The 15684-nt window shown below is 41.7% G+C and overlaps 1 protein-coding gene across 1 annotated transcript in view; it reads left to right on the top strand.

The window, feature by feature from the left end:
* Positions 1-15684, top strand: part of LOC115776526 (butyrophilin-like protein 2) — a 143191-nt gene that overhangs the window by 85348 nt on the left and 42159 nt on the right. The window contains exon 4 of the mRNA XM_030724244.1: positions 14125-14469. Within this exon, the coding sequence (XP_030580104.1) occupies positions 14125-14469 (345 nt within the window). The remainder of the gene's footprint in view (positions 1-14124; positions 14470-15684) is intronic.

Genomic DNA, 15684 nt, shown 5'->3' with positions numbered 1-15684 from the left:
GCTCAGTGTGGAGATGAGTGGGGACTTGCAGCTGGTTCTTCCTGTAACATCAGTCACATTTTCACATGGGACAGTGGAGTTTACTGGTGTGAGTCCAGAGAGGGTGCCATCAGTAACATGGTTAATCTCACAGTCTCTGGTAAGCTGAGTGTGTGGAGTTAGTGTTGATGAAGCTGTGTGTAAATGGATGAAATGCTGTAGTTTGTCTCTGTGTTGAGGTGGATCAGTGATCCTGCAGAGTCCTGTCCTCCCTGTGATGGAGGGAGATGACGTCACTCTGCTCTGTCAAACAAAGACCACTCCCTCCAACCTCCCAGCTGCTTTCTATAAAGATGGCTCCCTCATCAGGAAGCAGCCTACAGGTCACATGACCATCCAGCATGTTTCCAGGTCTGATGAAGGCCTCTACAAGTGTGACATCAGCGGTCATGGAGAGTCTCCATCCAGCTGGATCACTGTCACAGGTGACACACTCACCTGTCTGTGTTTCTGCAGGTTTCAACATTCACAAAGTGACTGTCACGGGGTTCTCTCAAAAAAAAAACTCCTTCCAAAAAAAATGAGGGCGTAATCGGAATATTCTGAAGGTGGAATTTATTCATCCAGCCTCCCAGAGTGCACAAACTATTTACAACAATGCCAAAGCAGGAAACAATGAGAAAGAATAAAAAAATAAAATAAAGTATTCTACATGTCACTGGAATCTCAGCCCTCTTCAAATCTATGGTGCCACAATGACCAGGTTACCTTCACTGCAACCATCAGCAGACTGACCATTTGCGTTACAGCAGTAAACCCGCTGCCCCTCCCAGTAGGCATCAGGATTACACAATTCAGACTCTTTTCCCACTAGACAGTATGTCTTCACATTTACAATGCAAAATAATTAACCAACAAAGGAACCATATTTACATAAATATTTACCTGTAACTTAAACGGGTGAGTTTAAGGGAACAAATGGAAAAATAAACAAACAAACAAAATAATGCAGTTCACGTGACCCCAAACGTGCACGCAAACCTACTATCTAACCTGTGAGCCTCGTCTTGCGCTTCCAACTCCCCGAACAGAGGCACCCGGCCGACTGCGCGCACTATCCTGACGACACGTACGTAAAAAAAGAAAAAGGCCACTCACTGTCAGCTTCTGTAGCACAGAATGTAGACATTCTGACTCTGACAATCCGCTCGCAACCTACCACAATGATAACGGCGACCTCTAGCCACCGACGTAAGTAAACCATGACATATGTGCCGGGTAGTGTATGGATGCGCATAAATTTCCGCTGTCCATAATCAATGACTGCGGCGCTCCGTCACAGCAGGGTTTATACAGGAATCCTAGAGTTCAATTTACTACCTTTTACTACCAGCACGTAATTGAGCAGGAGCCTTTTTTGGTGTGGGGGTGGATTCACAGCACTAAGCCATGAACTCATTTAATTTACTGCCTTTTACTACCCTGCAGAAACCCTGCACAGTGACCATGACCTAATGACTGTGTTTGCTTCATTTTAGAGAGACACACCACCACACCTCCACCTACATCCACCTCTCCTCCTGGTTCCACCTCCATCGCTCTTTCTCCATCACTCTCTCCTCCTGTTCTCTCTGTGATGTCATTTGTTGGATCAGTCTGTGTTGTGGTTCTACTGGTGTTACTGGTTCTGCTGGTGAGACGATGTATTCACAGGAAACCTGAAGGTGAGACTCAGACATCCTGATCTTTCATTCATGAGTTTATTTAGTAGAATAAAGTTCACATTCATTATGATCACAGTAACAACTTTCTTTAATGTAATCGCTGTTCAGATATTTAATATATATATATTATTGTTCATTTTGGATCATTTCAGCAGACCAAGAAGAAGCTGGAGATGATGACGCCATAACTGAGATCATGTGTAGTGCCATCAAAATATCAAATGATCAACAACAGCCAATCAGGAGACATGACGGTAGTGCAGTGTTTTCTTAACTTTTTTTTATTATGTGAGGACATTTGTACAGTAAAACTCCTCCATTTGGGGCAGCTTGTCCCTGACCAGGACTGGGTGCAAATTCTAATTTCCACTGCTACACACTCGACACAGAAACTGCTCCCATATGAACTGGAGGCCACCACCTGATGTAGACAACAGGACCGCATTATCTGCAAAAAAAGCAGAGATGAAGACTTTCACCACTTGGTTAAGGCGAGAAATTCTGTCCATAAAAATCATGAACACAATCGAAGACAAAGCCCAGCACCCACCAAAAACGAATCCAGCTTATTTCCAGCAATGTGGTTCAAGCACCTGCTGCAGTTGTGCAAGGACTGACTGACTTGTGCCAGAAACCCTGAAGCACCTCCAACAGGATACCCAGAGGGACAAGGTCAAATGTCTTCTCCAGCACCACAAAACACATGCAGACTCAAATATCCTTGAAACAATAAAGGACTGATTCAGCATTCTATGAACCAGGACAAAAATTGGATTGTTCCTCCTCAATCTTAGGTTTGACTACTGAACAAACTCTTTTCCAGCACCCTGGCATAGACCTTCCTGGGAAGGCTGAGGAGTGTGGTCATCCTATAGTTGCAGCACACCCTCTGATCCCCATTCTTGAAGATGGGAATGACCACTTCAGTCTGGCAATTCAGAGGTGCCACCCCAGATCTCCACGTGACATTGCAGACATATCCATTGTCCACCATCTGGTTCAAGGATTACCACCATGACAGGCACCAATGACCTTGCACCTGCCGCTCTGTGCAGCAGCCTCAACAATGGAGGTGTGGAACATGGACCATTTAGAATCAGTGTCCACAGCCTCCCTTGAAATGCTGTCGAAGTTCTGCTGGAGGTGGGCATGCCAGGTCTGTCCAGCATCCTCCCCCCACCACCTGATCCAAGCCCACCAGGTGCTGTTCAGTTGAGAATTTAGTCCAGAACATAGGACCGTAATTCTGATGATATGATTACAAAATCATAGAATAGAATAGAATAGAAGAGAATGCCTTTATTGTCATTATACAGGATGTAGAATGAGATTGTATTGGCCTGTGGCCTAAAGTGTCCAGGTGCCACGTGCACATATGTACATCCTAATGTTTAAACGCAGTATTCGTTATAGAAAATGTGACTATCACTGAAGTCCAGTAACAGAACAGCACTCTGGTTCAGATCAGACAGGCTGTACTTCCCAACCAGGCCCCTCCAGGTCTCATTGTTCTTGACCTTGTGAGTGTTTAAGTCTCCCAGTGGGACAAAGCAGTCACCAGATGGAGAACCCTTGAGCAGTCTTGAGAAGTCTGGGCACTCTGAACTGCTGTTTAGTGCCTAAGCGAATACAACAGTCAGGACCCATTCTCCAACCCAAAGGCGCAGGAAAGTGGCTCTCTTGTCCACTAGTTCAGAACTCTGGTGCACAAACAGCAAGCCGTGGGGATACTAGGATACCCACACCAACCTGCCACTTATCAGACTGGAACAGAGTCCAGCCTCTCCCCAGGAGACTGTTCCAAACACCAGTCATTCATTGAGGTGAACCTTACTATATCTAGCCGGTCTCTCCTTCCCCACCAAATAGGTGATATTCCATGTCCCAATAACCAGCCTGAATAGCCAGGCATCGGGCTGCCACGTGCCTCCTCCCTTAATCACCGCCTAACACACAGATATTGTGCCCAATAGCTAAGGCACCTCCTGCAGGTGGTGAGCCTACTGGAGATCAGGTCCATGTCTCATCTTTGACCTGCACCTGGCTGGGCCCCATGGGCTAAGGCCCGGCCACCAGGTGCTCTCCCTCGAGCTTCCTCCTCAGGAATGGCTCCAGCATGGTGGCGCAGTATGATTTATTTCCTTTGATAGGGTTGTATCTGACTCTGTCTTTGCCTGGCCCTTCACCCAGGATCATTTTGCCTTAGGAGGCTCTACCAGGGAGCAAAAGCTCCACCGACAACATAGCCACTGGGAATACTGGGACACACAATAAGATGGTGCTCCATGGAAGGGAGGAGAATGTGCATTATCAGCAAAATCTGGATTATGAGAACATTTTCTCTGATCTGTAAAAATGTTAATTGTAACAGTGAAACAAACACTTTTCTTATTTGATGCAATCAAATCCTGAAATCACAATATTTCAGTTCATACTTCTGTTATGAATTTGTTTGTTTTATCTAAAGTTTGCAAACTTGGTCAAATGTAATCATGTGTGTTTCACACTGAGCTTACTGAGTGTTGCTGACTGTGAGCTGGACTGCGTGTTTGTGGTCTGTGGTTAACTGAAGCCAACAGCTCTGCAGTCGTCCAGCATCCTGTTTCTGATAAAAACACTTCAGCTGCAGGTGTTTCAGCACAGAGCTGTTCATTTAAAAAAGAGGAAGGAACATTTCTCTAAACTCTGCACACAGACCAGCAATTCATTCAAAAATGAAGTCATACACACAATTATTGAATTAATTTACTCTGAATTTTTTATATTTAAGTGACTCCAACATTTTAAATCCAGTCTATCTCAGTACCTATGCTTAAACTCTGAATATATAGTTTAAAGTTCATAATTTGGTAGTTTCTTTGACATCCTGACATGTTGACCACCTACATTCATCCTGTTGATTCTAGTTAACTGCAGTCTGAAACTAATGAGGCCTCTCACCACAGTCTGGACTGCTTTGGCCAATAAGAGTGTTCCTGTTGTGAGAAGCTGTTTGCTTTGTTCTCTGTGGTGAAGAGTGTGAGTCTGCACTGAAAGCAGGTGGCAGCTTTGTGGTCGTCCACTTTTTATTTTCACAGAAACACCCCCCAGGTCTTTATTGCCAACTGTTGTTTCAGAGCAGAGCTGTTAATAAGACGGAAAAGCTGCTGTGGTTTATAAAAACCAATCATCACTTAATCTCTCCATAATGCATCATTACAGATGATAAAACTGTTGTTCTGTAGCTGTAGAGTGAACAGTACTGCTGCAGTTGTTGTTCCTGCAGTAATTTAATTGTTTTATTCTGCAGACACTGATTCAGCTGCAGTCTACTCAGCAGTGACAACTGAAGACATCAGTTATGGACCAACAACCATCAGATCAAGGAGGCCCAGGTACAGCTGCTCTGTAACAGAGCCAAGCTAGTTACTCACCCTGTTGTTGCTAAGCCAAGCTAACCTCATGCTAAGCTAAGCTAACCAAACCACATCCTGACTCTTTACCAGCTAAAAGCTCAACGCACACATCTGAGCTGGGAGTGTGTGTGAGACCCAGAGAGGTGGAGACTGGAGATCATGATTGAACTACAAAGCTTGTAATCACTGTAACAACTTTTCAGTGAGAAGCTGCTGGGTGCATCTTTCCTACTACTTCTTGTATATTATTCAAACACACAAAACATGTTGTTCTTGTTCATGTTCCAGCATTAGTTATTATACAGCCTAACTTAACATGGTCACTGCTGACATACCTGCTGTAGTTAGTAAGGTCAAAAACTGTTGTGTTCCTGCAGTGACACACCTGAATGAATGCCTTCCTGTATAGATGGAGTGCCCCCTAGTGTTCAAAAGTGTACACTTCATCCCCTAATTGTTAAGAAAATAACAACAACCCAGCCATAAACACACTTTGCATTTTAAAAAGTAAACTGTATTTGCATGTTGTATGTTAGAGATCGGAGGTCGACTTTCCCAGGGAAAGTTTTGTCACCCTGTCCTAAGACAAAGAGGCCATAAAAATCACGCTGCAGCAACAAAGAAGTTATTACAAAATCACCTGTAGTAATCGGCCATCCCAAAGAAACAGACTCTGGAACAGGGAACACCAGTATGGCCCACTACTTTCTCCAAGGTGATTACAGTCACCTGACCAAAGTCACATTTCACATTTGTTAAATTTGCTTTGCCACTCAAAATCCACTCAAAGACTTATTTTCACCCACACCAAGTGAATTATAATATATGAACAAATTGTCCGGATAGGCTTCACACTCAGAGTGACCCAACAGTACAGTGTTAACCAGCCTCTGAAATGTAACACATGCATTGTCCAGTCCCAAAGCCATCACTATGTAATGGAGGAAATCATCAGTTGTCACAAATGTGGAAACCACCACAGCTTGGTTTGTTAATGGGACCTGAAGATAACCAGAGATGCAGTGATCGGCCAACCTGCTGATACTGATTTTAGCAAATTTTGATCTTATTTCTAAGAACTGTATTTGACAGCATATACAAATAAAAATCAACTTTCCTTCAATGCAAAATATCATTTTCATAATAAAAGAAATTATTAAACTTTACAGTTTCCCCCAGACTGCAGTAACTCACAGGACAGTCGTACAAATAATTAACTGAAAATGAGATGATGTACACCCACCTCTACCTGACTAGGGTGAGGAGTGCAGACATTCAGGAGGGGCTCAAAGTAGAGCTGCTGCTTCTCCACATTAAAGGAGCCAGTTGAGGTGTTTCGATCATCTAATTAGGAAGCCTCCTGGGCGTTTCTTGGGTGAGATGCTTCAGGTATGTCCTACTGGGAGGAGACCTCTGGAGCAGACCCAGGGTTAGATTTGTCGCTAAGAACTTTTTTGTGCGGGTGTCCCGGCATTTTATTTTGGCAAATTTTGTGTCTTTTTACAGTGAGAAGCTTCTGTGGTTGCACTTTATTAGCTGCTGTGAATTGAATTGAAACCTCATATGACAGAGCAATAATTCTGTTTGCAAATAAAGCCAGAGAATTTATACTTAAATATGATGCATTCAGTGTGTCCCAGAGCACCGTCTCCTAATGGGTTCACAGAAATTGAGTAAAAAGCACAAACAACCAAACGTACTCCATGCACTTTATTGTTTTCATTAGCATGTACAACTATGGCATTTCTGTACAAAAAACGATTCTCAATTTCTTTGTGGGTTAGTGCACTTTTTAGCTACTTTCTGTAGTTACTATGGATTTATTTCAGACATATTATTAAAATTATGGTGATGATGATTCTATTGATGTATAATAAGTTGAAATATTGCACAAGATGGTACTACAGCATGTATAAATGTAAAGATATGATCTGGCAGATATTACAGTGTCTGTGAATACATTAGCCTGTGTTGCTGTGCACATGTTATACATGCATGAAATGGTTCAAAATCAGTCATATGGGAGAGTGACCAAAACCGAGCAGATTTATCAGATTTTTCCACTAAGATGAAGGGAGAACTCCATGAGATTGGCCTTGCTCTAGCAATCACATCCCTGAGCATGTACTCAACCTTCCTTTTAAACCACCATCATCAAGACTGACATGATATAAATGGTGTTTAATAGCCGGAGAATCACCAACATCAATATCATGATTCATGAAGGCACATCAGAAAATAATGGCTGTTGTATCAAATCAGCCCATTCATACATGCTTGTTGAAAATCCAACAAATGTGACAGGTGAGAACCCAGGTTAGTTACCAACTATGAAATGTTTAACCTTCCCTGTACAATTGCTTTACAGGAAACGTCAACATCTTCCTCCGCCTGCAGATCCCAGTGCCACCAAGGACAGAGGAGGAGTCATACGTGCAGCAAACAGGTAGAGACAAACCTTACTGGTTCAGCACCGGACAGTTCCCCATGAACAGTGATGGTTTTGTCAGGACCTGATGATGTATCAAATGGACCACTGAGCGGTTCAGCCCTATGTTTAGGATACAGTTTCAACACAGTAGCATGGCAAAGGTTGCCATTTTGATCAGAGGTAGCGACCAGATAATCATGGTCACCCACTTTTACCTGGACCAAATAAGCCCCGCTGAAATGAGGGTACAGACTGGAACCAGAGCTGTCAAAAACTCACCACATGGGAAAGCTTTGCTTTCATCTTGAGAAACCACAAGATTCTCTCTTGCCAATTCCCTTGGGTGACACAATTTAAAAATGGGAACCACACACACAATCCAGCAAATTCTGAGGTTCAGCTTCACCAGCTCACTTCTCTTTCAACAGATTTAATGGGCCACACACAGAATGAGCAAACACAAGCTCAGAGGGACTGAGTCCTGAACACTCTTCTAACAGTTACCTCTCTGTAAAGAGTGGAAAATGAACCCCATCATCCCAGTCCTTCTCAGATTCCAACCAGAACATACGCAGCATTGATTTGAGTTTGCTTGAATTGATAAAGCAGGTGGGACACACTGAATGTGATGCAACAGTAACTGCTTCAGAATCTGAGCAAAGATCTGAGACATGAAGTTTGATTCTTTTTCACTAACTGCAGAATCTTTTGCTTTACACAGCAGCATAACTCTAATTTGGCATCTTACTAAAAATAATGATAATATAATTAGTATTTAAAAAGAAACAGTCAATTCAACAGTTCACGGATAACAATGATTTTTTTTCTTGATTTCGGTAAAAGTACCACTACTGTTAATGTAAGGCAGCTGTGGCATAAACCTGAGATTGGGTGATGGTCTACTAAATTTGTCCCTCAAGCTCACCTCCATGAGCCAAACTCACTGCTGTATTTCACACCATATGGGTTATTGCACTCCAATCATTGTCTTGTGATGTCTACAGTGGTGTCCACCTGCACATCACATGTTGTGTTTTTACACAGTAACCATGAATCAGAGACACACTTTCCTGAAGATGACAACCCCACATCTAACTTTATGTTCATGGACAAGCTGTTCCTGAATCTCTTAACCTTTGTGTGTTTGGGTCTGCTGGACCTGGTTTCAGTGTGCAGAGTTTCAGAGTGCACCAAAAGAAAAAAAAATAAGTGATTTATTGTTATTTCAAACTCAGACTCCTTGTGTTGTGCGCTGCAATGTGTGTCCAAGATAGACACGGTAAACATGCATCAAGTGTACAAAATACATGTGCAGTTTAACACTGGCCTGAACAGGCTGTTCTTTCAGTGATGCTGAACTATAGACTGACATGAATCTGTTCAAAGATGTAAACATCAATATTGAGAAACTTCTTTTATGTTTCTTGAAAATAAACTTATTTTTCCCATTCATATCTTTTATGATTAATTTTTCATTTTTGATTTGATTTATGAGAAAATATGAGCATTTATTCTTAAATGTGCTCTATCAGGTAAATACCAAATAGCAACCATGTATGTGGTGTTTGTTGCTTGGACTTCAGATAACATAAACATTTGTTAACAATTTTTACATAATTGTTTATGGTTTGATTGATTAAGGAAAAAAAGGCAGTGGCTCCAAGAGGCACACAAACACTGGCTGAGTAAAAAAACCTGAACACTAACAAGGGCTTAAAATCCTGTGTTTGTGTTCAGACTTTAAACCAGAGCCAGACGTCGTCTGCTCTTCACTGAAGTATCCACCAGTCCAACCACTGACGTCCAGCTGCTGCTCTCTGACTGCTCCCTCCTTCACTGCCTTTATATCATTTGGTATTTTGCAGTAAAATCAACAGTGAGACCAACAGTGTGTTCAGAAAGTATTCAGACCCCCTTTTGACTTTTTTCAGTGTTGTTATGCTGTTATTATTATTGCTGTTTTTTTCCTCATTTATACTCCATAATGACAAACTAAAAACAGAATTTTAGGATTTTTTTCTGGTAAATTTATTAAAAATTAAAACAGCACATTTACATTTGTATTCAGACCTTTTGCAAAAACACTTGAAATTTATCTCAGGTGCTTCTCATTGCTCTCGATCGTTGTTGAGATGTTTCTGCACCTTGCTGCTCAACTAAGCTGAGTGGATGTGATTTGGAGACACACACACCTCTCTGTGGGAGGCCTCACAGCTGATCATGTTCATCAGAGCAAAGACCCACCCATGAGGTCAAATTAACTGCCTTAACTCAAAATATTTTTTGAGGACAGTAACCTCCATAATTCTCAAATGGAAGAAGTTTGGCACAACCAGGACTCTTCCAAGAGCTGCTTGCCCAGCCAGACTAAGCAAGCAAGGGAAAAGGGCCTTGGTGAGAGAAGTGACCAAGAACCTGATGGTCAGTCTGACTGAGTTGCAGAAATCCAGTATGGAGATGGGACCAAGTATCAGTAGGACAACCGTCACTGTAACCCTCCACAGACGTGGGCTTTTTGTCCATTAGGGGTTTGATTGATGTTTGTCCTCAGTGCGAAACACATGAAAGCGCACTTTGAATTTTCACCCAGAAACCAGCCAGCAGCAGCTGACATGAAAAAATGTAATTTTTTATTGAATAATTGTCCAATTTTGAAAGCAAAAATGCAGAAAATTGTCTGGTAGCTTTTAATGCTCCTCCTTCTGGGAATCATTTATAGTGTCGCACTAAAAGGGAGACATGAAGTGATTTGGTGTTTGATAAACTACAAACTCATGAACATATGAGTCACAACTCAAAGTAGCACAGATCCTCATGGAGTGTAGGCCAGGCTTTATCCTTCACTGCAGCTGAAGCTGGAGATCCGATGGGAGTTGCCTTTCATGTAGTCCGCTTGAAAGCTGCTGCTTGAGCACATGTATAGTTGATGCACTGTAATGCAAATTATCTGCTTGGGCTCATAAAACAAGCAGGCACAAATCTTGTAGAAAGACGTCCCAGAAGTGTGGAAGCTAACCTGAATGCCCACTCACCTGCCTCCTGTTGGTGCCTCAGTAAACACTCACAGACTGAATCAGTTCTTGCAAATGAGTCTTTTGAATTGATGTTGCTCTCTGCATTTGGTCCCATTATGACAGCGAGTTTCAATGTCACAATGTGTCTATAACTTAAAAAGATCCACCTTTAACCCTGCGTCTGCCCCTGATCCAGTTGCAGGTTCAGGTTAAACCCTGCTAAATGGGACAATAGCACCATCTGTTGTCTTAAATGTCACTGCACTGACTCGTAATGGCGAAGGATTATGGGTAATCCTCAGAGTAAAGGAGGATAGTGGTATAATACAAAAATATAATAAAAATATCCCCTCATTCACTAATTTTTCTGGATTTTTTGTTAAATAAACAAGCTGTGCATAATAATCACTCCACAATGTTATAAAACATTTAAAGCAAATTCCTTTTTTTTTTGCTAAGTAAAATCTGTTACGTGTCACGTGACGGTATAATGTCAAAACACTGCAGGGAGGGAAGGAGCAAAGTGTGCCTGCTCTGTGCTGCGATAGGAGCGACGCTTAACCAGCTCGCATCTTTGATGAAACCGCATAACGGAGACAGCCTGAAGCTAAGGTAGCAATCTCATTACACTCGTATTGATCAATATCAATACTAATGTTGGTATTGGTATTGACAGGTCGTGTTCATTTATTGGTGAAGGAAGACACATGAAACACTGTAATTAAAAAAGTAAGATATTTAATATATTAAAGAGTCAGAAGATATCACACACGCGCATGTGGGACTCAAAGGAAGAGACAGGCTTGTGTGCGCGCGCTCTCTCTCTCTCTCTCTCTCTCTCTCTCTCTCCTTATATACAGAGCAATCTTGTCCAGATTAATAACAGAACACGGTGACGTTGGGGATGTTTTAATTGTACGTACTGTAGCCGATCCTCCAAGATAAGATGCACTGAGAATGAAAAGTTAGTCAGGCACTTTCTAATGCTTAATGTTTCTATTTATTTATTAAATTGTCTGTTCTTTGATTCATCCAATATTTATTAATTAATTTCCTGGAGTTTACTTTTAAACATTTGTCCGTTTGTCATTTTATTCCTTGGGTAAAAAATAAAACCCCAACAATGTTATCAATATTTGGATCAATCTGTCCACCACTAATGGAGGATTCACGTAGAGAGCATTGCTTTTTGTCCGTGAGACATAACTACTCTACCTTATTATCTTTTGTCATAAATGCAGATGCCAAAAAAAGAGGCTCTTACTTCCAAACTGTCCTGCTCCAGATCATTATTGTCTGAGAAGATGTCATACACAGGTCACATAAACATGTCCACAGGTTCATCTGCTCTTTATTTAACTAATTAGATCCAAGGTCCTGAATAATCAGGCCCCATCTTATCTCAAAGACCTCATAGTACCATATCACCCCAACAGAGCACTTCGCTCTCAGACTGCTGGCTTACTTGTGGTTCCTAGGATACTTAAGAGTAGAATGGGAGGCAGAGCCTTCAGCTTTCAGGCCCCTCTTCTGTGGAACCAGCTCCCAGCTTGGCTTCAGGAGACAGACACCCTCTCTGTTTTTAAGATTAGGCTTAAAAACTCTCCCACAGCTTCAGAGTGAAACTGCTGATTATGAAGCATCACTATCAGGTTTAGAGGAACCTACAGTGTGATGAAGCTGTACAGTCTGCTGTACAGCAGCCTGGCAGTGACTGCAGACACAGTTTGGTGCAGCTGCTGTTTCTTTGTCTTTGAGGATGTTTTTATTAGAACTTAATGAGTGGATTTCTTTAAAGGTGGATCAGCTGACAGGCTGAGTGTGATCATTAATGGATTAATAGCCTGTTGCTGTTAAAGCAGCTGAAACAGGTTTAACCTGCTGAGTATCTGTGAGCAGCAATAATAATGATCATCATTAATAATGGATGCTGTCAGCAGCTGCTGTCAGCTTGTTGTTGTTTCCAGTTCTTCTGGATTTTTGTTTGTGGTATTTGTTTGTCAAATATGTGAGCTGACAGCCAATGAGGGGACAGGAATGATGTGGTTGCTATGGTGATGCTGTCACAGGTCTAAGGTGAGACATATAAAACAGGAGAACAAGGAAACACAGGAACATTTCCCTGTTGGAGGCTGATGGGAACGTTTAGATTTGAACTTGTTACATTTTATCTTTGATTTAGATTTTTGAACATTTGACTTAGTTTAACTTTTTTGCTTGTGTGGAATAAAAGTTCAACAAGTTCTTTATGACTTATTGAAAATCAGATGGAGTACACCAACCTGACACTTTTTTATCTCTCCATGGATCATTGTCCTCCTGATGATCAGCAGAGTGTTTGAGGCTCTCAGAGCTCCTTCACATCAACAGTAAGTGTTTAAAATGACCTCTTTCAGCCTTTTAGCTGATCTGACTGAAGTCTGTGAGCTTCAGTGGATTAACAGATTGTTCATGTTAATGAAGCAGGATTAAAGCTTCACTTTACTGCTTCCTGGTTACAGCCTCCCTGGTTCTCCATGAAGAACAAAGATCTGCTCTCTGTGGCTCCAACACAACTTAAAGAGAATCAAAGGAGGACAAAGTTCTCCAGCATAGCTGTGGTTTGATGGAGGCTGTCGGGGTGCAGCCACTTAAAAGGCTCGATCGACCCAGTGCTTTAACCTGGTTCTTGGGACATCTAGTAAAAGACGATTAGAAGACCTCAAAGATCTCTCATATACAGAAAAACCTGGAACTAATAAGAGTGTGAATTGCCCTCTCTAAATCAATGTGCTCTACAAAAGATTTGACTTTAGCCAGTAGATGCAAATAATAAAAACTAGTTTGTACTAAAGAATTAATCTTTGTCAAAATTGAATTCCTGATAAATAATGCCCCAAGATTTCTAACTGTAGTGTTTAACTTAAAGGGCAAAACACTGATGTCTATGGCAGTAGCATCACCAAATAAAATACACTCAGATTTTTGATGATTTAAAAACAAAATCACTTAGCTGTTTTTTAATATCAGTTATACAATCAATAAAAGATGGAGTTGTTGGGTGGAGTCTGTGCGGTGTTAACATCTCTGACTGTGATCAGATCTCAGAGACAAAGGTTGTTGTAGTGTCAGCAGTCAGTGTCTTTGTGTTGAGTGTATCAGACTGTAGCTCCATAAAGGCAGCATGCAGAGTCACAGTGTCTGATGATCAGAGGCTGCTTTCTCTCTGATCATTTTTACCTCTGCATGATTTTGGTAAAGTTTGCATGAGTGTCATTCTGTCTGTAAACAGGATGGCTCCTAATGTTTTGAATGAATCCTGATAAAACTGTGTAGGAGTGCAGAGGGGGGGTCATGTTAACAATCCATTAAAATCTCTCAAACACCAAGATCTTCAAGGTCAACTTCATGATTTATTGGTTGAAAAATGACAAAAACTGCAACTGTTGTTAAAGTAATAAAGAAAACAATTAGCTGAAATGAGTGTGTGTCACAGTGCTCATTGAGCTTTGTCTCTGTAGCTCCTCACTCTGTCTGCTGTAGAAGTGAACAGTTGTACTGTGACCTTTAACTTTTCTGCTCTGTGTTGTTTCCTCTTTCAGAGCAAAAAAACATCACAGCTGAGTCTGGACAGAACGTCACTCTCACATGTCGAGCTCCAAACAATAAAAATGGCAATATCACAGTTGTAAAGTGGAGCAGAGCTGACCTGAAGCCACAATATGTCCTTTTGTACCGGAATGGACACTTTGATTCAGAACACCAGCATCCATCCTTTAAGAACCGGGTGGATCTGCAGGACAGACAGATGAAGGATGGAGACGTGTCTGTGATCCTGAAGAATGTGACGATTAATGACACTGGAACATACGAGTGTCATGTTGTCCAGAGAGGAACGAACAATGACCCCAGCATCATCTACCTGAGAGTTGTTGCTCCTCCTCCAGGTGAGTGAGCAGAGTTCAGTGTGTCTGTGATCAGAGGTGAAGCTGCTTCCTGGTTGTTGATGTTTGTTTCTAAAGATGTTGTTGATGAGACTTTGTAGAAAGCAGCTGGTCTGAGTGATGTGATCAGAGTGCAGTAGATAATGTCTGACAGCAGTTTGAAGAGGAAATGGATTCTGTTCTGTTCTTCACTCATCACCTACCAGACAGCTGACACCTCACACCTGTTTCTACCTGCAGGTCAGCCAAGAGGATCTGTTGGACTGATCGTTGGTCTGTCAGTTGCTGCTCTGCTTCTTGTTGTTGCTGCTGCTGTTGGTTTTCTGATCTATAGAAAATATCAGCAGGTTAAAAAGTCTCAGACTGTTGTGTAGCTGAACTGTGAGTCTCTTTGTGTTGTTACAAATTGTCAGTGTCGTCTTTGAGTATCAATGAATCTGATCTGAGGACAGAAACTGATGGTGCTGAACTCCAATCAGACATCAAACACGTCCAGATTTAGTTTGATTCCACATTTCTCTGATTATCATCAGAGCTGTTTAGACTGCGTTACATCAACTCCTGATTTCACTGTAAGATCTCACAGCACAGCATCAGAATCAGGGATTTATTTCAGCTTTTAGCCACATTTCAGTTTCTGAAAGCATTTCACACTAAAATGATCTGCCTTTGATTTCAGCAGAAGTTCCTTTGTGTATAATTTGATTGTCCTCATTGTTGCTGAGTTCAGTGTTGTGTGTGTTACAGCATCAGGATCAGTGTGTGTTTATCTTCAGGTTCAGCAGCTGTGTGAGATCAAACCTGCTCTGTGAGCTTTGAACCACACAAACTGATCCTCATGTAGAGATCAGCTGTTACAGTATCATTACACACACTGACTGAACACACTGACAGCACACACACTGAGTGTGATGATCTGTGTGTGGATCACAGACAGTCACTAATGTGCCTGACAGTGTTCAGGACTCACTGATCAGCTCCAGCTGAGTGAGTGTTACAGACAGTATCATGAAGCACAGAGAAACCATCTCCATGCAGCTGCAGGCAGATGTTTCCTCTGAAGCTTTGTTCAGCTTTTCCTTCATGAAGGAGACTCTTCAGTTTGTTACTGCAGCTTAAACAGTTCAACAGCTGATCACATGTTATTGATGCATTTATTTCAGTATTTTTCTGTGACTTTGTTCATTGCTAATAAAGTTTTGCAGTACTGAATGTTTC

This window comes from Archocentrus centrarchus, unplaced genomic scaffold (assembly GCF_007364275.1).
Source record: "Archocentrus centrarchus isolate MPI-CPG fArcCen1 unplaced genomic scaffold, fArcCen1 scaffold_33_ctg1, whole genome shotgun sequence".
Lineage (NCBI taxonomy): Eukaryota > Metazoa > Chordata > Actinopteri > Cichliformes > Cichlidae > Archocentrus > Archocentrus centrarchus.
Note: the sequence above shows the minus strand (reverse complement) of the source record. Positions and strands in the feature narration are given on the sequence as shown.